This window comes from Podarcis liolepis, assembly GCF_965112155.1.
Source record: "Podarcis liolepis genome assembly, chromosome: 4".
NCBI lineage: Eukaryota > Metazoa > Chordata > Lepidosauria > Squamata > Lacertidae > Podarcis > Podarcis liolepis.
In genome coordinates, this window is record NC_139558.1 from 34,992,202 (window position 1) to 35,017,545 (window position 25,344).

The window sequence follows — 25,344 nt, forward strand, 5'->3', positions numbered from 1 at the left end:
ATTATTTTTTTTTTCCTCCAGTGCTGGCATCCTGGATGTGGAATGCTCTCCCCAACCTTATTGTTTCCCCAGGCTTTTACACTTTTATTTTCCCTTTCCCTATTACTCTGGTTTGTATTTTATTTTTTTAAATGTAGCTTTTATGGATTTACTGTTTTTCAATTTCAGTTTTAATATTTCATGGTAATATTTCATTTTAAGATGGCCTATTAATTTGACTGAAGGGCAGGATGTAAACCTTGATATTAAATAAATACATGAGGTGGTTAAGCTGAGAGGGACTGATAAAATCAGCCAATGAGTACCCTTGCTTGGTGGATATTGGAACTTGGCTGTCTCCAGCCCTACTTCTTGATGCCAGCTGCTGTACCACAGCTCACTTTTGTGGGGTTTAAGCAGCTTAGCAGTGTGCAGAGAGAGAATGGCAAAGTTTCTATGTAGAAAGTGCCTTTGTTGTTTATGTGGAGGAAGAAAGCACAAAAAACTCTCTGTGTCCTCATTGGTAGCACTCAAGATGGAAAGGGATCGTGAATGCAGTCAAGAAATGAGCAAAGAAACCCAAAGCAGACTTAAGAAGATAATGACCTTGTCATTGTGGCAGAAGGTCTGCAAAAAAACAACAACCCATGGAAGTAAGAATTGATACTTCACTTGTGACATTTGAAGCTGCCCTCTTAGTATTAGTAACCGAAGCAAATTTAACATGCTTGTAATTGGTGTTTTCCAGGTTTTCCCTTTTTGAATGGCACACTCATAGGGTACATTACAAGCTCCTTCTGAAATTCCTCATGCTTTCAGAAGAAGTTTGCTATGTAGCCTGAGCAGGTGTTGTTCAAGACAGCCCAAACCGCTTTGAGTTGTGCAGTTTGTTGGACCCTCATCCAGGGCGATGTGACTTACATTGCTTTGGGTCAAGGTGAAAATGTCTACTCTTGGTTTTGTGCTTAAGAGGCACAGCAAGTAAAAGGATGAGACTGCTGAAAACATTAGATTTGGGATAATTCAGCAAAAATAAATAAATAGAATTCACTTCCAGGTAAAACTTTGTTACCTTTGAGACAGATGCAGAATTATTTACTGAAACATTGCATTATTGATAATATATAGTGATGGGTTGTATTAAATGCTAATCCTACTCAGAGAAAACCCAGTAAACCTAATGAACAAGACTCCCAGGCCTAACTTGGGTTAATTAATTTCAGTGCATCTACTCTGACTATGACTTTGTTGGATACAGTCCACTGTCAACAGAATTATTTTTGAAATGCATAATATTTTATGCATAGAGTTAATTAAATTAAATTAAAATTAATTTCTCCTGAACCAACCATGGAGATAAATGGATGTTTACTGGTAACTAAAACAATTTTGTCTAGACTTTGGCAGTGGTTATATATTCATTTATTTCTCCGAGGCCTGGGAATTTTAGCAGTTGCAGCCCTGCCACTCACAAGGACAAGATGTCCATAACATTTCATCTCCACAAGTCAGGAGAAATTATTTCTAGGTCACCGCCGAGAAAGATCATAAGCTCAATTTCATTTCAAAGCTCCGCTGTTTTGGTTTTCATGTATTATAATTTCAAAACCCACAGCTGGGCAATTTTTTTTTATTAAGACCAGCCAAAACGTCACAAAAGAAGCGACCAGGCTTTTGAATTCACCAAACCCTTCATCAGACTGGATGGCGAACAAAATGGTGAAAGGAGAGGAAACTGTCTTGGCCACAAAGTCTGCATTTAGTCAGAGTCTTGAGATAAGAGCGGAGGAGGAGATGGCAGGCTTAATTGGATTAGACTGTACTACGGGGATCTCACGCCCACAGAGACCTTCCCTTGCGCCTGCAGGGGTCTCTCCTCCCCTTCCCTCTGCTGAAATGAGGAATTGAAAGAAGCATTCTATTATAGCCAACAGAATCGGTTGCACTGTATGTTTGGTTGTGGTATGTGTGGCTCCTATGGCAGTTTCTCTGGTTTAGAAATGTGCCCCACAAACCCCAAATGGCTGGCAACCCCCCCGCTATACTAGATGCTACACAGGTCTCAGGTTGCTGCTACACAGGACAAAGAAACCACTCACATTTACCTCTGGTCACTCCCACTTTCCGTCTCTGGCCCTGCCCATCGCTGATGGACATGTGGTCCATGGAAGGTTACTGATGCAGGAATACCACCATCAGGCTGAAAAACACCCCCCACTCCTACAATATGGGTTCTAGATCTCGAAAATCAAAATACGAGATGCTCATATAAGCCAGGCATAGGCAAAGTCAGCCCTCCAGATGGGTTGAGACTACAATTTCCATCATCCCTGACCACTGGTCCTGTTAGCTAGGGATGATGGGAGTTGTAGTCCCAAAACATCTGGAGGGCTGACTTTGCCTATGCCTGATATAAGCGTTCACACCCTGTTGGCTATGACCCAAGTATGATATTCCACACACAAAATACTTATTATTCGAGAAAAATCACAATGCATGGGAGAAACTCGCTGTACAAAAAGCCCAGAATTAACGTATGATGTTAACTGTGCATACTCTTTTCATTTATACCTCTGATAGTCTTATTGGCTGAAAAACAGTTCAAAGAACCTCCAGAGTTGTTGGGTTTCTTTAAAACTGGAATTTAAGATGCTATTAGGTACGTGTGAGCTTTTTGGTTGACCCCTTGGGATGAGGCAGATCCAAATGGGGCAAATCCAAGGGAATAAAATCTGCTCCTAGTTTAAAGAGAGACAGACTTCTATGTGTAAAACTGTTACATGCTGCTCGCACTGAGGGGTGCTTGCCAAAAACTCCCACGGATTTCAATAGGGCCAGGATTTCATCCCACACAATCTCAAAGCAATGCAATAAACGTATAAAACTGTTTTTCACACATACCAAAATAAAAACGTTCGCTCAATCCATGCTGAAACTTTAGAAAGCACTGGTTTCCGGATAAATACGCGACTGTTGTGCTTATTAGTTATTACGTAACGAGATCTGACTTATGCTGACATATGGGAGAACCTGCATTCTCTTCCCCAAGGCATTTAATGGATGTGTGTGCCCATTATTCCAACTAATTGGCACTGGCACATGGCCAGAGCCCTAAGAAGTCCTGGTAGATAAGTTATGCTGGGAATTGGGCAATATGAGTGTACATTCTTTTTTAGTTCTCCTGGACTTCTCAGCAGACTTAATACCACTCACTGACCATGGTATTCTTCTGGATTGTCTAGAGCAGGGGTCTGCAAACCGCGGCTCCGGAGCCGCATGTGGCTCTTTTACAACTTTGCCGCGGCTCCGGGGCGGATACTAGCGAGGGGAGGAGGCACATTGTGCGCCCCGACACTCCCCACTGTGGTGGGCGCTGTACTGGCTGTGACGTCGCATGGGGGCGGTGCGTGCATTAGTCACGCACCGTCCCGACGTCACCTTCCCGCCCGCCCGCCCGCTACATTGTAAGGGCCATGTACGCTGGTCACTGCATTGAAAGGGGGCATGTACGCTGGTCACTGTTTTGAAGGGGAGTGAAGAACACACACACACAAAAAGGTAACTTGTTAATTTAACGTTTATTTCTAAGAGGAGGAGTAATTCTGAGGGGTCAAACAAAGAAATAATAAAAAAATGACAAAAAAGTTATTTTTATAATGACGAGTTTTGCAGCTCCCAGTTGTTTTTTCTTCGGAAACGGGTCTAAGTGGCTCTTTTTGTCTTAAAGGTTGCAGACCCCTGGTCTAGAGCAATGTTTCCCAAGTTGGGAAACTACAGTTCCCATGGACTACAGTTCCCATGATCCCTGACCAGGGGCATCTTACCCATAGAGGCTAGTGGTGCGGTGCGCCAAGTTCTGGAGGGCACCAGGGAAGAGGCAGAGGCTGGATGCAGCGCCTCCTGGCATCAGCTTGTCGCCCTCACCCACCTCTGCCATGCCACGCCGAAGCAGCACCGCACCCAGAGCCTCCGTCTGCCATGGCCACCGTGGCACGAAGTGGCCAGCTGAGCCAGGAGGCGCCGCGTCCAGTCTCCGCCTCTTCCCCACCAGAGGAGCTGCCCTCCAGCCGCTGCCTGCCTCCTCCAGCCCTGCCGGCAGCACCGTCTTCCCTAAAAAACTCTGGGAAATGGGGGGGGGGTGCCGGAGGGAGCTTTGCACCACGGCACTGGATATGCTTAAGACAGCCCTGTCCCTGACCACTGGTCCTGCTAGCTGTGGATGATGGGAGTTGTAGTCCCAAAACAGCTGGAGACCCAAGTTTGGGAAACATAGGTCTAGGCTTTGGGCTGCTAAGATCTAGTGTTAGTTCTGTCATAACTCCGAGACCCGTCAGCTAAGAGGGCTTGGGGCAAAAGACACACGCTAACTAAGGAATTAATAATCCTGAGCCTAGATAAATTTGTTCTGAGTCTCATAACTGAACGGAGCTCAAAATTATTCTGTATAAAAAGGCCACTCTTGCTTACCCTGAGCTGTCCTCGTTTCAGCAGCTTATTGTAGGCCAGGGAAGAGTAATTTTGTTGCTGCTATTAATAATCTATTTTGAGCCATAAATTCTTGCTGATCTACTTCAGATCACCCTGCTAGCTACCTCCTGTCCACTCCTGGTTTAGACAGGTGGCATTGGAGGTACTGTTTTATGGTGGTTCCAGTCCTTCCTACAGGTCAGATTTCTGTAGGAGGTGCTGGAGAACTCCTGCTTGATGCCTTTCATGTCTCTCAGCATTTTCCTATTGTCAACTATGCTTCTCAACAGCCACGGGAAACTGTTGTGGAGGCTGCCCAAATATTTTGAGCTTTTTGTCATCACTATGCAGACATCATGGTGCATCTCCCAATCTCTCTCTCTCTCTCTCTCTCTCTCACACACACACACACACACTTCCATCTCAAACTAGGGACACTGGAGGTTTTGAACAGATTAGAGCAAGTAATAGGATAAATGTGACCAAACAAACTGAAACTTAATCCAGACAAGACAGAGGTACTCCTGGTCAGCAGAACACTGCAAGGGAAACACATTTCCTTGGTGTTTTTGCTCATTGGGATGTATATATGTGAGTGTAGATCACAAGAGTAACCTGCGTTTTGGGGCAGTCCCTGGCACTGTGTCACGGCAAATTCCTACATTGCAAAACTTACCACCGCACCACTGTCTATACAAGGTAGGAGGTCACCTTCAGAGAGTGTGAGGAGCCCAAAGTCACATCGCCAAACAATTCTTTGAACCCGGGTCTTGTCAGCACACATACACAACCACTGGCTCTTACCTGTTTATGATTTTATGGTATATTGTTTTTAAACAACGGAATCTGCATTGAGCATTCCTTATGGGGCGGAAGGGAGGTTGAATGAATGAATGAGCACAACATGGGAGGAGACTGTGGCGACCATTCTCTCCAGGGGCTGCTCTAGGCACTTCCCTGCTTTTTCTGTTTTGTTTTGAATGGGCATTTGGAGCCATAAAGGGAAAACGTGCGTACAAAATGTCAAACTCGCTCCTGCTGCTTTCCACTGCAGAGGTACCGCGACGACTGACAGTTATTTTGCAAAAAAAAAAAAAAAAAAAATGTAGACGGGAGCCTCAATGTTAAATCATGAGGACTAGTTAAGGGCTCCGTCATTGAGTCTTCGAGTCCTCAGGAAGTGTCAAACTCACCCCGACCCTGCGCGCCTTTGTCTAGGATCAAGTTTGGAAGCGCGCAGGCTTAGCAGCCTGCAGATTCTCGGGAGCGAAAGCGCACATGCGCTCAGGAGAAAGACTGTTTGGACACCGACCCGCTTCCAGACCGACCCCATCAGTCTGGGCTCAGAGCGGCGGCGGGATCGACTTGAAAGCAAGGCTGGCTGCCGCTTTCTCCTCACACTCGCCGGCGTGTGGGCGTGTTTCTGGGCCGCCGCCTCCTTCGCTTTCCTCCGCCTCTCCAAGTTTGTGGCTGTTTTTCAAACAGGCAGCAACCTCCTCGCTCGAGTCCCGCCTCAGCAGCAAGCGGCGGCGGCAGCGCCCTGGGTTGTTCCCCTCAGGCGTGGCCGGAGAGCGCCATGAAGAGCCGGCGGCGCTGGAGGTGGCGCTGGGAGCACCGCGGCTTCGCGCTGGGCTTGGCGCTCTACACGCTGCTGCTCCTGCTGCTGGTGTCTTACATGCTGGACTACGGCGCCAGGAGAGGGCGCGCGGGAAAGGAGCAGCAGCCGCCGCCGCCCCACCGCTGCCCCGACCTCGAGGAGGCGCTCGGGGACTGGGCGTGGGAAGGGCAGCCGCCGCCGGCACCACCACCGGGAGAAGCCGCCGCTCCGCCCGCGCCCAGGCGCGAAGCGAAGAAGAACGAGTCTGAGGACTCGGACGAAGCCGGCCCGGGGAGCCGGGCGGGCGGGAAGCGCCACATCTACTTGCACGCCACCTGGCGCACGGGCTCGTCGTTCCTGGGCGAGCTGTTCAACCAGCACCCGGACGTCTTCTACCTGTACGAGCCCATGTGGCACATGTGGCAGGCGCTGTACCCGGGCGACGCGCTGAGCCTGCAGGGCGCGCTGCGAGACATGGTGCGCTCGCTCTTCCGATGCGACTTCTCGGTCCTGCGCCTGTACGCAGCGCCGCCGGGGCCCCGAGACCCGCTGGCGCCCTTCTTGCCCGGCGGAGGCGGTGGCGGCGTCAACCTCAGCACGGCCAGCATCTTCGGCTGGAGGACCAACAAAGTGATCTGCTCCGCGCCGCTGTGCCCCGCGGCGCCCCGGGCCCGCTCCGACGTGGGCCTGGTGGACGGCGCCGCTTGCGAGCGCAGCTGCCCTCCGCGGGCGCTGCGGGACTTGGAGGCCGAGTGCCGAAAGTACCCCGTGATGGTGATCAAGGACGTGAGGCTGCTGGAGTTGGGCGCGCTGCTGCCGCTGCTGCGCGACCCGGAGCTGGACCTGCGCGTGGTGCAGCTCTTCCGCGACCCGCGCGCCGTCCACAACTCGCGCCTCAAGGCCAAGCAGGCGCTGCTGCGGGAGAGCATCCAGGTGCTGCGGAGCCGCCACCGCGCCGCCGAGCCCCGGGGACTCCCCCGCCGCCACCCTCTGCTGCCCCCCTTCGCCGGCGGCGCCGCGGCGGCGGCTCTGGCCGGGGTCCACCCTCGCCAGCAGCACCGCGCCGAGTTCTTCCTGGGCGGCGCCCTCGAGGTGATCTGCCAGGCCTGGCTGCGCGACTTGCTCTTCTCCCGCCGCGCGCCGGCCTGGCTGCGCGCGCGCTACACGCAGCTGCGCTACGAGGACCTGGTGCTGGAGCCGCGCGCCCAGCTGCGCCGGCTGCTGCGCTTCGCCGACCTGCCGTCGCCGCCCGCGCTCGAGGACTTCGTGCTCAACATGACGCGCGGCGCCGCCTACTCCTCCGAGCGCCCCTTCCTCATCTCCGCCCGCGACGCGCGCGAAGCCATCCACGCCTGGCGGGAGCGCCTCAGCCGCGAGCAGGTGCGCGAGGTGGAGGCGGCCTGCTGGGAGCCCATGCGCCTGCTCGCCTACCCGCTCAGCGGCCAGGAGGACGGCGACCGGCAGGAGGCCTCCAGGGGGCGCCCCAGCCCTCCTCATCCAGGTAGCCTCCGACCCACCTCCGGTCCCTTTGACCCTCCCTTGGGCATCTTTCTCCCTCAGGGGCGAAGAGAGTGAGGCGGTTTGCTACTTGAGTTTGTGGTTCTCTAGCAGGCAGACATTAAGGCCACAGGAGAATTGCCAGGGGGAAAGGATAGCTGCCCCTGTTGGGCCATGGGGCATAGGTGCCAACTCCTTGGGGCCCTGGGTGCCCAAGCACCCACAAAATACCCCATGAAGGGGCCAGGCACCCACAAATTTCAGTGCCAGGGCCATGCACGCTGCATGTCACCCACGGTCACTGGCGCTCCTGGCATGGGGAGAGGGGTGTGTGATCTAGGGGGACCTGTGTGGTCCAGATTTTCATTGCTGATGTCTGGATTTGGTCCCATCCACTTAAGGAAGAGGGTTAATCCCACTCTGCAGAAAAAGGGAGGAACTGTGCCACTCCAAACATTTGTCTAAGTGCAGGAATATCTCCTTTCCTGTTAAAACTCTGTAACAGTAGTGTGCATCCAGGCCTCTTTACCTGCAGTAAGGTTCACTAAAAGGATTGGCATTGGTAGACTCTTAAAATGGATGAAATGCACACCGCCACCCTGGATCTCTTCTTTTTGTGAGCTGCCTTTTTCTTTTTCCGTTCGCACCAGAAGTTAAGTCCACTGAACGCAGTTCCACTTAGGCTGCAAGAAAATGATACTGTCTATAAGGCAAGTCACGTGACCTGAGAGCTACCGTAATTGGACAGTGCTGTTCACCAGCCATTCATCACAGGTGGTCGCACCAGGAGCAGCCAGTGTGATGTTGTCTGACAAGGGATGTATGTACACCATACTTTGGATTTGCTGCTCCGTAACATACTGGCTTTATTTCTTGTTTAAAGTATTTCCGTACCACCGTTCAATAAAACTGATCTGAGAGCACCATTAAAATGTCACAGCAACAAATACACACAACAAAACAGTTGGAAGATGAAACATGACCATCAGCAAAATCTAAAAATGTATAGAGTTTAAGAGCCTGAGAATGAAAAGGGTGGGTTTTTAAAAACCTGATTCATGAAAGAAAGCAGTGCTGGTACCAGGCAAGCCTCCCTGTTGAGGCAATTCTACAGATGTGTGCAAAACATCACCTCTCTTTTTGGTTTGCAGCTGCTTTGCCATCAGCAAAGATGGAACAGAGAGGGAGAGGGAGCAGGAGAGAGAGGGAGAGATGAGTTAAAGGTATGGGTAGGATGGTTCAGTTAACTGGGTCGCAAGCTTTTTAAGGTTTTAAAAGTCAGGCTTTGAAATGAGCTTGGACGCAAACTAATGCAGCTCTTTTGATGGTGGTGACACAAGAGTCACATACGCTTGCCAGAATTATATTCTGTAGTAAACGAAGCTTCAAGTCTGTCTTTAAAAGCCGACCCACATATAATTGAATTTACAGTAATGCAGGCAGAATTATATGCAAATCAGCATTCATTAGTGAGGGGGAAGCGCTTTGCACCTGCACAAAGGGGGAGACTGTTTATTATTGTATATACGTGTCAGAACTAACCGGGCAATCCTAGCCATGCCTACTCAGAAGCAAGTTGAGTTTTCCCAGGTGAATGGAGTTGGGATTACATCCTTAACTCTCAGACATGCCGCCCCAAGCCCAATCCTTATGCACGTTCCCTTAGAAGTAAATGCTCATCATTAGGATTGCAGACTGGGCACAGTAAATGAGAAGATTGGGAGGAGCACAATATGCTCCTCGGTCTAATAGTTAAGGCAGAGGTTTGAGAAGAAAGATCAAAGGTTGTTTTCAGAGAAAAGGGCTTGTGTCCATAGCTCCATAACTGATTAGTGCAGTGTCTGAAACTAGTTCATGCTGTGCAGGGAAGTAAGTCCCACGGGTTTCAATGTGACTCATAAGTGTTCATGCATCATATTGCAGGCTGAATTCACTTGGGGAGGGGAGAATGCAGATCACACTTTGAAGTTTTGAGAACAATACAGCAAAAAGCAAACTAACGCGTATCTGTTTCCGAAAAGTTGAAAGCCATACTGCTGGATTGGTTGGTGCAACTGAGTAGGAGAGAAACAGTGTAAAGAAAAAGTCTATAAAAGGCAGATACGCTGATCCTATTGAAATGAGTAGTAAAGCTCACACTGAACTGATTGTTCCTTTTGGAAACAAATTTATGCTGCTGGTGACATTTGTAATGTGAAACTGGTGCTTTCACCTGTGACACTTTTTCTACCCTTTGGTGTAGGTGGTATAGCATAAGACAGTATAAAACTGTGTAGGTTATGAAACAGTCAGATAAGGGGCAGGGAAACTTTTGCTTGTGTAGACCCTCAGTTAACATTTGGTTACAGTGAGGTTTGGAAGGAACTTGGCAGTTAATAAAACATCTGTGGGATTTATGTTTTTGGTTATTGTTTTAAAAAAACTTAGTTTCTTTGGAAAAGTAAAGATTGTAGGAGTTTTGTTTGTTTAATAGAGTCTTACCTAGTATGGATTTGTCAGATAGAGCATATATTTTAATGTATATTTAAGTAAACTACTTAGAGATGTTGGTGATTGGGTGGTATATAAGCCCCGTTAAATAAAAAAAATTAAGTAAGTAATGTTATATTGAATGAATTGTAAAGACTACTGAGAAACAGAGTATCAGTGAAGCTGGTAGCCATGATTCATTTCCTTCAGAATAGGCTTGTTTTCAGGGGATCCATGGACCCTCAAGGGGGAAGAGCTAACTTCCCCAGCTTCCTGACTGATGCAGAGGTTTGCATCCTATTGCTACAACAACATCCTCTCAGATTTTAAATGCTGTCTGGCATACAAACAAATCCAAATGCTTCCTAACAGTTTCAAATTAACCTTGGCAAGCTTGGTGAGAAAGCTTTTCCATTTGTGTAACTATTGCAGGCTAAAATTTGAGTTGATGCAGTTTTTCTGGGTGAAACCCGAGGGTTTTTTGGGGGGACATTCTAATAAACCTGCAGAGGGTATTTAAGGTTACAAATCCATTTTATATAGCTGCTACTTTGATACAGAAATCAGACTAGGAACCTCAAATAAGGGATTACCCCCAGATCAAGAATCAGCCAATGCATTAAAATTATTGGGAAGAAAAATAGCTGAGAAATCACTATTGCCACCATTGTAGAAGGAAGCTTTGGAACCTGACTGTAGTTTTTTATTATTATGGTATAGTATGTTACACTACAGAGAACATCAGTAGATCCAGTTATGACTTGACGATCCAATTCTGCACATGCTTATTTGGAAATCTGCAGTTACATGCGCACATAGAAGTGAGCCACATTGAACTCAGTGGGACTTGGTGATTAAACATGCATAGGTTCAGCTAACCCATCTCTTGATCTCTGTGGAATTTGTCTCCGAGCTGGTGTACTGAGGCAGGATTGCAATTAGGGGCTGCAACTTTCACAGCGCAATCCTCGATCAACATCTACTCGGAAGAAAGATACTCATCAAATTGAGTATCACGGATTCCCAGTAAGGTGTGTGTATAGGATTGCAACATTAGACAAGTTAGGCTAAAATCATAAATACAGCTGAAGAGCATCTCATATGATGAACTAAAAATCCTATACGGTAATTCATTGACAGCGATAGATAGATAGACAGACAGACAGACAGACAGATAGATAGCCATCCTCGTCACAAATGAGGAATCTGTGTTGCCCCAGATGTTGTTGGGACGACAGCTCCCACAATAAAACCTGAACATGGCCCTTGCTGGCTGGATCTGATAGGGCTTTTAATGAATAAATTAAAGTCCAAAAGCATCTGGCATGCCAGGTACAGGAGTCTTAACAACAGCTGGAGGTCCCCCCTGGCCCTCACTTTGACAGATAGTAGAAGCATTAAGAAGGATAGAAACATCCCTATTATTTTTCACTTTGGTATGATTTGAGAAAAACAGGGCAGTATCTTTCCATCTTATAAATGGTTATAACATATTTGAAGCTGCTTCTGTTCTCCCTCATACAAAGCTCTTCTAGCTACTACCAGAGTGAGAGGAGGAGGAGGATTTTGCCCTTCAGGCAACATCTGCTTGAACACTTGCATATAGATGCTCGGTAGCTTTCTGGCTTCCTTCCTTCCTTTACTTTAATCTGATCCTGCTACAGAGTCATGCTTTCTGAAAACACTGGTGTGCAACTTAAGTTCCTCCAAAGAAGGCATCTGTGTTTGCCGTGGTATGGCAGCAAGAAGGCATTTATTTATTTCATTGCATTGGTGGCCAGACAAGTTGTTTATATCACCCGTAGCCATTTAATGTAATGCAAAAGGCTATGCTTGAAAGATGGGAGTTGCCATTCATAGTGGGAAACTTCCCTTTCCTTTCTTGTGTAGTATAAATATATTTTGGACCTCAGTCTTTCAATGTGTTTCCTGCAACGCAAGCATATAATATATCTAGAATGATTGGGTATTAGTGATAGCCACTTTTTCCCCCCAGAAGGAAGATTTCTACAAAATAATAATGAGAAGCTGGTGTATAAAGTGGCAATTATGCAAAGCACATTAAGGAGGGTTTTTTGGGGGGGGAGGGGGAGAGAAGCAATTACTGAAGAGGGATTATGGCAAGTAGCTGAAAGGGCCCTATTTACATCTTTGAAACAATAAATGCACTGTAAATCATTCAAGTGATAATTTTGGGGCTCTGAGAAAAGAGAAAGCTTTGCAGGGTTGTCACAATACAGCTATGTCCAAGCCAACAATGTTCCTGCCTTGGAATTTGCTAGGTTTCTTTTTTAATTAAGAAACAAAACACCCATAAACATAGCATGTTTCACATGCGGTCTCTACATTGGCATTAAAGAATCCCCAAGAAACTCAGTTTCTTCATTTGCTAACAACAAATGAATGGTCCCAGTTTTTCCACATAAAGGCATTTTGCCATCAAGATTTCTTTGTTTATTTGCAGTATGCATTGTTTGGAGAGCAAACTCCTTTTGTTTTGTTTTTTGGGAAGTGCCCAGAATGGTGGTGGTGTGGTGCCAAGAGACTATTGGGAGGTGGCCTACTGTGATGTGAGGGGCTAAGAATACATTTGCAGCTAGAACTTCTAATGACCTCAGAGCTTAAGCAAAAGCAGTCCCTTTGCAAGAGTGGGAAGTGCGGAGTTTTAAGAACAGCTGCAGGAAAAACCATAAAATCCCAGGGGCGTGACCCACAAAGCTTGTATTTAAGGGTTGAGAGACAAAGGAGATTGCGCCATATAAATTGGGATTCAGGACACAAGCATCAACACCCCTGAGTCTTGAAACTATAGATTAGTGCCAAGAATCGGGCATATTTAGCTGCTTAGGCAGAAATTTGGCTCAACATGTTTCCATTGCCTCAAATGTCTTGAAATAATCACCAGGAAAAGCTTTCTGAAAGCAAGAGAAATAAAATATTACTCCTCTTAAGGCAGACCCGTACAGAGAGATGGAGCAGCAGCAGCTGTCAGCAGAATGTGCTGCTTCCTACATTTTTGCTTCAGGTAATTGCTGTGATAACAATAATGATGAAAGATCTTAAACGCAGGTGAGGCAGCTGCATGAAAAGAATCTCAAAAGCATATTAGCACAGCTCTCATATGTGGGTGTAGTCCTACCAATATTAAAGGTAAAGGTACCCCTGCCCGTACTGGCCAGTCTTGACAGACTCTAGGGTTGTGCGCTCATCTCACTCTAGAGGCCGGGAGCCAGCGCTGTCCGGAGACACTTCCAGGTCACGTGGCCAGCGTGACGAAGCTGCTCTGGCGAGCCGGCACCAGCGCAGCACACGGAAACGCCATTTACCTTCCCGCTAGAAAGCGATACCTATTTATCTACTTGCACTTAAGGGTGCTTTCGAACTGCTAGGTGGGCAGGAGCTGGGACCGAACGATGGGAATATTACTCTTGTGCAAATGGTAATGTCAGGATGAGAGTGATTGAATCAGAGAGGTAAAATCTAGAAACAAATCCGTTCCTGTTCAACTTCAGATGATGTTACTGCATCCTGGACAGGGCTCACTCACATAACCACCTTAGATCCGTAGGGCTGTCCTCAAAACATCCTAACTGTTTGAATGTACCTTTTGGTTTCCAGGGTTGAGCTTAATGTAGCTGTTCAGTCTTGCCGGTCTTATTACTTATTAAATCCTGAGAAGTGGCTGGTGCGTTTCATAACAGTAAACAAAACAGGATGCTGTAATTTGGCACTGCATTACTAAAAGGATAATGCTTGCCCCAGTCTGTATATGAAAGCAAAGTTCTATGCATGTTCTTCATATAGATGTATGTCTGGATCTGCATGCTCCCCCTAACAATGTCACAGTATTGAACTGATTGGATGCACTTTTTGATGTGCCCAAGCATGCAGTTATGCAGAGAAAGTGACCTACTGCTAGTCATTATTCTGAAAGAGTCATATACTCATAAAGAGGAGGGTTAATAATGGTAATAGGTCTTTCCCATTAGTTGATTCCTTAATGTCCATTAATATTCTTTCCATTGTCCTTTAGTCACTGTAATGTAGTGCCATGTTTTCATTCTCCACTCCTTAAAGTAATGAGTGTTCTTAACATTTTCAATACTGCTCATGCTTTTGACTTGGCAATGTAATGATATTTCCCATATATCACCTTAAGCCATTTGGCTGCTGCCCATAGGCTACTTCACTTGATGATAGTTATCAATAACCTAAAAAAAGAGAATATTACGTAGGCTCATGCTTAAACCTCTGCTGATGAAATAAATGAGACTTGGAAGTGCTTTAAGGTTTGCAGGATGGTCCCTGTTAGTCTTTTATAGATAAACTCCTCTCCCCGCTGCTCTGCTGCAGTAGCTGTCAGTGCTGCCGAACTTAAGAATGATGACAGATTAGTCCAACTAGGCTATTTCCTCTTCAGGCATTAATGTGGGTCAGCCTGTGCCCCTTGACACTCATGCAAATCCTTTGCCTTTAAAGGGTTTAACTAGGTGTAACTGAGCTGGATGGAGGAGGAGGAAATCCCTTATCCAACACACAGAGAGAAAAATAATTAAACTGCTGGTGGCTTGCATCTAATAAGAGCAAAATCTTAACCACCTTGCACACAAATTTACTAATGTTAAACAGCGTAAGTAAAGAGGCAAAGAGCATTCCTAGGGCTTCCCTTTTACTTAGCACCTCAGCGGAGAAAGACTTAAGAGAGCAGAGTTGGGTTGTGTGGTCAGACTAGGACCTGGGAGATCAGGGTTCAAATCTCCGCTCAGCCAGTCATTGCCACTCAGGATTGTGCGGAAAGGAGGGGGTGGGAATACCCATCTTGAACTCGGGGGGGGGGGGAGGAGGTGGAGTCTAAATAACTAAGAGTCCGCTTGTTCACAGTGCAACAGTCAGGAAGCATGGCAGGCTCTCTATCTCTGCTTTCAATTTTTAATTGTCCCACTTTAGAATTTGCTAGGCAGATGTGTTCATTAGGGGCTCTGCATTGGCTTTGTGGAAAGGAAAGCTAATGGGAAGAAAGTGCTTGCAAACCATTGGAGTGGATTAATGCCCTCCAGCCCCGCAACACAAATTTTCAGCCACTTGATTATTGTGGAATTAGCTTAAGCACAGAGTGCAAAATGCCTTACAGCACAATCCTAACTATGCCTACTCAGGAATTCCTATTGAATTCAATAGGGCTTGCTGGCAGGTAGGCGGAATTAGGACTGTAAAACTTAAAACTGCAACCCTGTACTCATTTACCTGAAAGTAAGCCCCACCCGACTTAAATGTAAGCTTTTATGATTGTGCGGTTAGGCTCTCATATCACTCAACATATGATGAGCAAAATAAAATGAATAAAGCAGATTCTGGTTTTTCATACAATCAGCTTCTGGATAAAGACTGAGAACAGGTGATAGTGAAAGGGGTGGTTTTGTGTGTGTGTGTGTGTGTGTGTGTGTGTGTGTGTGTTTAAGGAGGTGCCGCAGGAGCAAAAAAGTGTAAAACTATATCCACCTTGAAACCATAAAGAAGAAAAAACCCAAAACTTAAAATCCTTACTTATATTGCCAGAGTGCTCAAATATTAATGTTTACCTTTCCTCCTATCATATAATTGTTTGTGTGCTTTGGATAGTTCCTTGGCTGGTTTGGTATGTCTGAAAGAAATTTCAAGCTGTGTCTTGTGCCCCTGGTTTCACAACAGGTCAGCCTGATTAACCTCATACTGTTGAGAGTGTCTAGCAAGGTATTTAGCACCAGGAGACCACTGAAGTGTTAAGCTCTGACGGTGACCTATATTCACCCAGTCCCCCAGCAAGACTGAGTGAGGCTGAGCATACATTTCATCTGTTTCCTAGCTGAAAATAAATTGTCCAATCCTTTGGCTTCTGTGCACTGAATAAAAATACAGAATTTACATGTATGAGCAGAGGGCTATCTTCCGCCAATAAGAATTTCATACCAAGCAGATATCTAAGCTGGTTAATTTCCACGGGGTGTGTGTGCAATATAGGCTTTACCATCCCTCTTCAGCAAGAGCACAGAGGCTGCATTTGTCCCACAGTGCTTGGCTTTTAAATTTATTTACACCCTCCCTTTAAGATCACGGGTTACACATCAGCAAACATAGAGGACGAGAGATGATACAGCTTTGCACCAATTTGCATATGCTGATATATATATATGATATATATATATATATATATATATATATATATATATATATATGCAGGTTTTGGTGTCTTCGGGTGTCTTCCCGTGTAAGAGTTGGGGTGTCTAGGCGACGTTTCGACGAGGTCTCACTCGTCATCTTCAGGCTGGTGCTTTCGGCTTCTTGTTACTGGAACAGAGCAGGATCTCAGTGTTTGAGTTCCTATAAATACTGTTGAGGGGGTGTGGTGTATAGCCTCCAACGTTCTGGGCAGAGAGGAAGTTCCCAGGTTAGTGTGCCTTTTCTTCTTTTGTTCCTTAATTACTTGAGGGATATCTTGAGTGATTTCTTGAGTGATATTCTGAGTACCACTTAGGTGGGTCATTAGGTGTGGATTAGTTGCTAAAGCTTTCGTGTCTTGACCTCTTGAGCTTGTGAAGAGTTTTTCTGAGAAGATGGCTGTACTGCACTTAGTTGTGCTCTGGCTTGGCTTCGTGTATAGGGGCGAGCTGTGGTTTTGTGCCCTGTGCCAGCCAGATCTGTGTAGGGATTGCAGGGGGGTGCAGCATCCGGAGGTGCCACTATGGTTTGGCTACTGGATGGTGTCTGTAATTTATCTGTGGAGAGGGTCTGGGTTTGGGTCTGGTGTGGTTGATTGGTGATGGCGTTCTGTGTGCCTCTGGTTCTGGTGTCGGTTTTTGTGGGGAGGGCTAATTTCCAGATGTCTGGCAGGCGGGACGTGTCGTCACGCTTGTTCATGTTGTGAGGGTGTTTCTCTATCTCGATGGCTTCCATGATTATTCTCTTGTGGTGATGTTCCATGTTAAAGAGCAATTTGGAATCTGCAAAATTAACATGGAACATCACCACAAGAGAATAATCATGGAAGCCATCGAGATAGAGAAACACCCTCACAACATGAACAAGCGTGACGACACGTCCCGCCTGCCAGACATCTGGAAATTAGCCCTCCCCACAAAAACCGACACCAGAACCAGAGGCACACAGAACGCCATCACCAATCAACCACACCAGACCCAAACCCAGACCCTCTCCACAGATAAATTACAGACACCATCCAGTAGCCAAACCATAGTGGCACCTCCGGATGCTGCACCCCCCTGCAATCCCTACACAGATCCGGCTGGCACAGGGCACAAAACCACAGCTCGCCCCTATACACGAAGCCAAGCCAGAGCACAACTAAGTGCAGTACAGCCATCTTCTCAGAAAAACTCTTCACAAGCTCAAGAGGTCAAGACACGAAAGCTTTAGCAACTAATCCACACCTAATGACCCACCTAAGTGGTACTCAGAATATCACTCAAGAAATCACTCAAGATATCCCTCAAGTAATTAAGGAACAAAAGAAGAAAAGGCACACTAACCTGGGAACTTCCTCTCTGCCCAGAACGTTGGAGGCTATACACCACACCCCCTCAACAGTATTTATAGGAACTCAAACACTGAGATCCTGCTCTGTTCCAGTAACAAGAAGCCGAAAACACCAGCCTGAAGATGACGAGTGAGACCTCGTCGAAACGTCGCCTAGACACCCCAACTCTTACACGGGAAGACACCCGAAGACACCAAAACCTGCATTCCTGTACCCGTGAAAATCTACGAAAGCATATATATATATATATATATATATATATATATATATATATATAGGCAGAAATGCAAATTTGGAAATCATTTCCATAATGCAAACAGGAATTCAGTGCATTTCACTGCAGTGGGGAAGACACGTGTCCCTGCTCAGTCTGAGGTCAAGATGCTAACCATTGATGGGCAGTCCCAAAGGTCCTGGCTGCTGCTGCTGCTTATGTTGTATCTTTAAAACTAGACAGGCTGTGTGGCTCTGACCTCCAATGGAAAGGAATGGCCAGGGAGGCTGCTGGCCATTGCCCTCTAGCATCGACTGCCTGAGATAGAGCAAAAGGGTCATACCTCAGTTCCAGAATATCTGCCTGGCATGCAGAAGGCTCCAGGTTCAATGCCTGGTATTTTCAGGTAGGGCTGGGAGACATTCCCAGCCTGAAGCCCTGGAGAGCTGCTGACAGTCAGTGCAGGCACTGCTGAGCTAGGTGGTCTGATTCAGTATAAAGCAGCTTCCTCTGTTTCTCACACTGCCCAAGGGTAGGGCTGGCCCAGCAGCTCAACAAGAAAAGTTATGGAAACAGTTCTTGCCCTTCTCCTTTGCATTCTCTGCATTCTTGCTGATTCCACTGCTTTTGGAGAACTTAGATAAACTCACTCCTTACTGGAAGCTGCCAGAGCTAGCTGCACAGTGTGCAAAATTAATGTGGAAAAGTAGCCAAATGGACTGCCATAACATGAATTTTTAAAAGCTTTCTCTCTTTAATATAGTATGTGACCTGGGGGAAAAGAAAACGAGGAGCGTTTACCTATAACAACGCATTTTAAGAAGTCCATTGTGCCTCACTAACCATAAACAAGAATCAGCTGTGTTTTGTCCAATATGGTTTCCATTTGAAATAACCTTACCAAACTAAGACGTTCCCTTCTTCCATATGGATCAAACATCTTTGATAAAAATAAATATTTAAGTCTTTGGGGTTTGCTCAGCTTAATTCAATCTTCCCCAGTTCTTATTTTCGCAGTATCATCTTTCATGAAACGTAAGTCTAAGAAAAGTGTTACATTATCTGATCTAGCCTTGATGCTGGTTTCTCAGATAAAAAAGATAAGTTTGTTCAGGCTCTGTTTAACTTGGTGGTTGTGGTGGGAAATAGGTGAGCATGAGGTCATGAAAATATGTATGATTTCACACAGGCAAACTCCTTGGTACCCCGACCTACCGTTAATTTTAATCTAAGCCTTCCCAGGGCCCTTTAATATTGCAATGAGAAGGCAAACAACTTTATTCTAAACAGTTTATGAGAATAGAAAAGATAATAGCTGGCAAAACCTAGGGTGGGGGGAAAAATCATTATTGGAAATAATAGTTTCTCTTGTTGAGCATTACTGTTTGATAAGTTATACAGTGGTACCTCGGGTTACAGACGCTTCAGGTTACAGACTCCACTAACCCAGAAATAGTACCTCGGGTTAAGAACTTTGCTTCAGGATGAGAACAGAAATCAGGCGGCGGCAGCAGGAGGCCCCATTAGCTAAAGTGGTACCTCAGGTTAAGAACAGTTTCAGGTTAAGAACGGACCTTGAGAATGAATTAAGTTCTTAACCCAAGGTACCACAGTATTGATGATGTGATCATAGCTATCTGCTTTGGGGGGTGCTTTCACCTAAACCGAGTCTTGTACTAAAGCAACAGTAGGGAGCTTTGAGTCTGCCCACCAGGCCTCTTAATCTCACCCCATCACTCTTCCTAAGCCACCCCGCTTCCTGTTTCCTAACAATCTCTTCTGCCATGCCTTCAAACTACTACCACTGCATTTCTTCTCTGTGCACTGAGAAATAACCTCCCGATGCCTCCCACCCCACAGTGAGGACACAAATGGAGTTGGGAGATACAGGGAGAGATTCCACCCGCCCCCCTTGTATGGCCAGCTTCTGTCTTTTCTTAAGTGCAGAGCAAGGGGGGCACCAAGGTGTGTGGGTGTATGGCCCCATCCACCCACTGGTATGCAGCCCATGAACAACACTACTGTCACACAAGGGAATTGTGAGGGGTAGAGGCAAGGCCCCTCTTCTGGAGACAATACCTGATAAGCAATAGCACCTCATAAGTGGTTCTTAGCTGACTGCAACTATATAAGGATTGACAAGTAGATTAAGTCTTTGCTAGTGTACAGTGCACACACATTGAAATTAATTACCATGACCAACTTAGGTCCATTAATTTCACTGGTTCTGCTCTTAAGTAGAACTTACTAAATTGTAGTAACTCTGCCTATATTGTTGTCTGCTGCTATATTGTTGCTTTAAGCCAATAAAAACAAAACAAAAATAGTTTTGCTGATGTTATTTAGCCCTGGTAGGCATTAGTTAATGATGGAAAACCTGTTTGCCTGTTGGGATATAATACAGGTTAGGCTCGGGAGAATGTAAGGAACTGAGTAGGTATGTGCTTGCACCAGTTTATTTAAAATTTATGCACTTTGCTGCTGAAGTTATCTTCTAACCCAAACATTGGGGTTGTTGTTTTTTCTCAACTCCTCAGGCTAACTGGCCAGCGGTTGCCCCGTGACAGAGGACATGGAAGAGCAGCTGTGTATTCCACGGACACTGGAAACTTCAGTGAAATGCAGCTTCTACTATAGGTTCTGCCTGGCAGAATGAATACTGGCTAGCTTTAACGAAATGGACGTTATTGTGATGAGGACCTCCATACGGAAGGTTTCATGGTGCAATATGAATAACTGTAGCCCTCCATTTGTGGAGTGCCTCAACTTCTTTCTTCCGTCTCCCCGTGTGTTGCCGATCGTAAGTGCTACTGTTTCCTCCAAGAGACTACTTTTTAAAAAAACTGTCAGTACTTGGACTACTGTTTACGTGAAGTTAAAATACAAACGAGTGGTGTTTTGCTTAGGGTCTCTGGTACTGTTTTTAGAATCCTAAGTGTCCTGATCATTTCATAGAGGGAAAACTTTAGCTCAGTAGGTTGGATCCAGGTTTATTCATGATTAGAGCAAACCTCTGAAATCAGTGTAACAAGTTTGTCATGAGTGACCAACTTAGACCTTTCATTAGATCTACTTCAAGCATGATGAGTAAGCCTAAATCCAATCAAGTATATAGACCAACTTGGGTCTTCAGTTGTTGTTGGACTACAGCTCCCATCATCCCTAGCTCACAGGACCAGTGGTCAGGGATGATGGGAATTGTAGTCCAACAACTGAAGACCCACATTTGGGAAACCCTGTTCTAGACTGAGGTTGACACTCAAGAGTCCTGCCTAGAGAAGGTACCGGTATATGGTAGACTGTTGAAATAAGGTAGTAGCTTTCGACCTATTCAGATGTGGAGGCCAATGTATCTTCCACTCCTTTTTTCTGACTCTCGTGCTCTTTTTATTTGACTGTCTCATTTTGTTAAAAAGGTTTAACATTAAAAATGGGGCTGGTCACCCAGGAAGTGAAGATTGCCAGTGATCTGAAAAAAACTACACACATGCATTGTTTCATTCAGGCTATATATAAGATACAGGAACTTAATTTATTTTGAGAACAAAATATTAGGCTGTGATCGAACTGCCAAAACACACAATATTTCCCGACATGCTTATTTTTAACTTTAAGAAACATTAGAGGAACTTTGGGTGGTAGGAACTGAAACATTGTGGTGATTGTTACTAGGCTGTGTGCCTATGAAAGAATGCCATTACTACAAGTAATTGGAGATGAGAGGTGTAGATTGTGTTTGAACTGACCCATAAGTGAACTTTATAAATAGACTTTCAAGTTAGAGGGCCAACATTCTAATCCAATATTGAGAGACCTTTTTGTTTGAAGCATATATTTAGTGCTTGATTTGTGCAAACACAGGTATGCTGCTCAGAATATTAAGTACAGCTCTCTTCAGAAGATTAGTTTGCAGCATACTAACTTTGCCTCTCTGCCTGTTCTGTTCTTGCCAAGGACCTTGGTTTGGAGGTGCAAAAAGTAGTTTTTAATATGGAGGCGTAGAAGTGGGCATCTTTTCTCACTTTCCCCAGCTTCATTGTAGAAGTGTTTTGAGCCAACTTGTGCAAAACAGATTTAAAGTCAGGACCAGGCCGCAGTAGATATATGGCATCTGAGCCTCACAACCTCATGACTAGCCTTTTCACTTTATTCACAACACTGTTTAAAAATAGTGGTAACTAGCAACCTTTTAACAGAGCAGAAGAACAACAGAATTGTAGAGCTGGAAGAGACCACAAGGGTCCTCTACTCCAACCCACTGCACTGCAGGAATCTTGCACAATGTGGAGGCACAGGACAAAATGAATTAGGATTTGGGCTGGAAGGATAGCTTTAGCTGTGAGTCCTGCATATTTACAGCTGCAGCTGTTCTTTATGGAAAGCACCACTTTGTTCAACAGAGCTTACTTCAAAGTAAGTGTGTTTACGATTGCAGCCTTAGACTTGTACCATGTAAGGGTGCAACAGATATTGAGCAAACCCTTATTTCAAACCCATACATGGGGAATCTTAATCTATTTGACAGATTGGCTCAAGTGGTGCTTGTTCTCCAACTGGGAGCGCCTCATTTATAGCACATGCCACATATTACAACAACATAGTTTAGTTCCGTCTTACATTATAATGAGTTTTGAATGTGCTTTCAGTGCACATTAGCTTCTTACTTAAAACCAATGTGGGATAGTTCATGGTTTGCATGTGGCCCTCACCAGTAGAGCCTTGTCTGAGTAAAACATATAAAGACAGATATACATATAAAGACATTCATTCATTTAAGGACATGGCATTTAATTCTCTCTGCTAGAGTTAGGAGGACAGTGAAGGAAGGAAGGAAACTGGGAGGCAATGAAGAAACTAAGGCTACACCACCATGTGGCGTTTCCCTTCCACTCAGCTGTAACTGTGGCCGTGTGGTGTTGCATCAGCCTTGGGAGCATGGGAAGCCAGGTTCGAGGAAGGGTCATGGCCAAGTTGGAAGAGCATCTGCTTTGCATGCAGAAAGTCCCACATTCAGTCTAAGACAGACTGAAACCCTGGGGAGCAGCTGCCACTCAGTGTAGACAATATTGAACTAGATGGGGCAGAGGGCAGACTCCATATAAGACAAAATCCCTGTTCATCAGTACAACTTGCTGGGTAATCTACCTCACAGAGTTGTTGGGAGGGGTGGAAATTGGATGGGGAGAACCCAGAGCTGCCTGGCACTAATGGAGGGAAACAGTGGAAATACTTCATGATTTTCTGCTAGTGTATTTAACATTGCATGTATTTCTTCACCCTCCCATGCTGTATCATTAGCTACTAGTGGGTGGGCAGGGGAACTAACACCACATGCCACATCATATGCGTTTCCATTAATACACGGTACAGGGCATCGGAAGGGGAACTTGATGCAAGGTTGTTATTAGGGGCAGTAGCTACACTTTGATTAGAGCGTCCAGTTTGGCCCTCATAGGCCAGTGCTGCTAAAGAAGTCAGTAGCAACACAATAGCTTTTCCAAGGCACTTACAGCTTCTAAAAATGCAAACGAACCTCTCACTGCACTATCTCACCGATGAACAAATTGCATGGGAACTCTTTTTCCAAGTTCAAATACGAAAAAAGGGTTCGTATATGGGGCTTTTTACACAGAGCACATTATGGGCAAGGCTTGGCTGGATGGGGGGAAATCGAGTTTGCGGGAAACCATTCAAATATGAAAAGAGCAGGCCAAGTGTTGTTGTCCCCCCCCCCCCGAACACCTGATAAATGATTAAAAAGGCACTTTGCAAAAGTCAAACTGCACTTTAACAGAGCAGTTTTTTGACTACAGCCGTACCTTGGAAGCTCCTGCAGGCAATCAGAAGCCACGAAGCCCCATTAGACGTTCAGGTTCCACAAGAACGTTTGCAAACCGGAATAATCACTTCTGGGTTTGCGGCGCTTGGGAGCCAAAACGTCTGAGTTCCAGTGAGTTCGGGATCCAAGATACGACTGTATTTACATGCAATGCAGTAAGTAAACTAGCTTTGGAACTGGCTTGTTTTCTCCCCACTGCAACCAATTAGAAAGACAATCATAAAAATAAGCCAAAGAAAAACCCAAAAAGGAAAGAAAAATAGACCACCACCACCAGAACAAGCATGATAGGAGTCTGAATTTGATGGTTCCTCTGCCTTTTCATTCTCTCACTCTCAACCCCTTTGGATTGCTCTGCCCATATTTCTATATGTAAATAGCACAGTGTAATTTAAAGGGTCCATTTTTGTGAATTCTTGAACCACTTGATCTCTGGATTACCTTAAAAGAGGAACTGAGCGTTTCAGACTTGCACTATCACATGCAGGGAAACTCAACTTGTATTAAGACCCTTGTCTTGTTTGAAAGCAATGTTATGTGGCACAAAATGTACACTGAAATAGAATAAGCACGAATAAAGGGCTTGCACAGGGCTCTCGCCGTCAAATACGACACTTCTTGCCGCTAGCCTTGTAAGACATGACTGCTTTCTGTCTGTGGAGGCGTTTTGCTGCTATAGTCATAAAAATGTTTACAAGAGATAATCGGTTCAATTCCTGGCTTTCGGTGAACGTGCATCTTAGCATAAAGAACACAAGAGTGTATACGGGGGAGAGAGAGGAGCAAAACTACTTTAAAACTCATAGAATCAGAGTTGGAAGGGACCCCCCAAAGGTCATTTAGTCCAAACCCCTGCAATGCAGGAATCTCAGCTAAAGTATCCACGACAGATGGCCACCCAACCTCTGCTTAAAAACCTCCCAAGGAAGGAGAGACTACCTCCCCGCAAGGGAGACAGTTCCACTGTCGATTAGTTCTTACTGTCATAAAGTTTTTACTGATGTTTAGTCAGAATCTCCTTTCTTGTAACTTGAAGCCAGTTACCCTCCAGAGCAGGAGAAAACAAGCTGGTTCCCTCCTTCCATGTGACAGCCCTTGAGATATTTGAAGATGGCTATCATAATCTCATCTCAGTCTCCTCTTTTCCAGACTGAACATAACGCAGCTTCTTCAATCTTTCCTCATAAGGCCTGGTTTCCAGACCCTTGATCATTTTGGTCGCCCTCCTCTGCACACGTTCTAGCTTGTCAACATCCTTCTTAAATTGTGGCTGCTAACTTTCTTGTAAGCACATGCCAAACCTAAAGTACATGAGATAGTGGGTTTTAAGGCTAGCTACAGCACATAGGGACACGGGTGGCACTGTGGGTTAAACCACAGAGCCTAGGGCTTGCCAATCAGAAGGTTGGCGGTTCGAATCCCCGCGACGGGGTAGGCTCCCATTGCTTGGTCTCAGCTCCTGGCCATCTAGCAGTTTGAAAGCACGAAGTGCAAGTAGATAAATAGGTACAGTGGTACCTCTGGTTACATACTTAATTCGTTCCGGAGGTCCATTCTTAACCTGTTTAACAGTTTCGGGTTAAGAGCGGACCTCCAGAACAGATTAAGTTCTTAACCCGAGGTACCACTGTACAACAGACCAATATAGATGCCATTTTTGAAAGAAAATTGAATACTTTACTGGCTATGCACATGCATATATGACAGAAACCTACTTCCAGTTTTGCAAAACCATTCAATTTATTTTTATC

General features: G+C 45.6%; 1 protein-coding gene across 1 annotated transcript; it reads left to right on the plus strand.

The window, feature by feature from the left end:
* Positions 1 to 5,240: 5,240 nt before the first annotated feature.
* CHST7 (carbohydrate sulfotransferase 7) lies at positions 5,241 to 24,200 on the plus strand. Its single transcript, XM_083502016.1, has 2 exons — positions 5,241 to 7,544; positions 20,292 to 24,200. The coding sequence occupies exons 1-2, from the start codon at positions 6,023 to 6,025 to the stop codon at positions 20,294 to 20,296; spliced, it is 1,527 nt and encodes a 508-aa protein (XP_083358142.1). The 5' UTR covers positions 5,241 to 6,022; the 3' UTR covers positions 20,297 to 24,200.
* The last annotated feature ends 1,144 nt before the right edge of the window (positions 24,201 to 25,344 follow it).

Coding starts and splice junctions, on each gene's coding strand:
- CHST7 (XM_083502016.1), top strand. CDS start 6,023: ATGAAGAGCCGGCGGCGCTGGAGGTGGCGCTGGGAGCACCGCGGCTTC.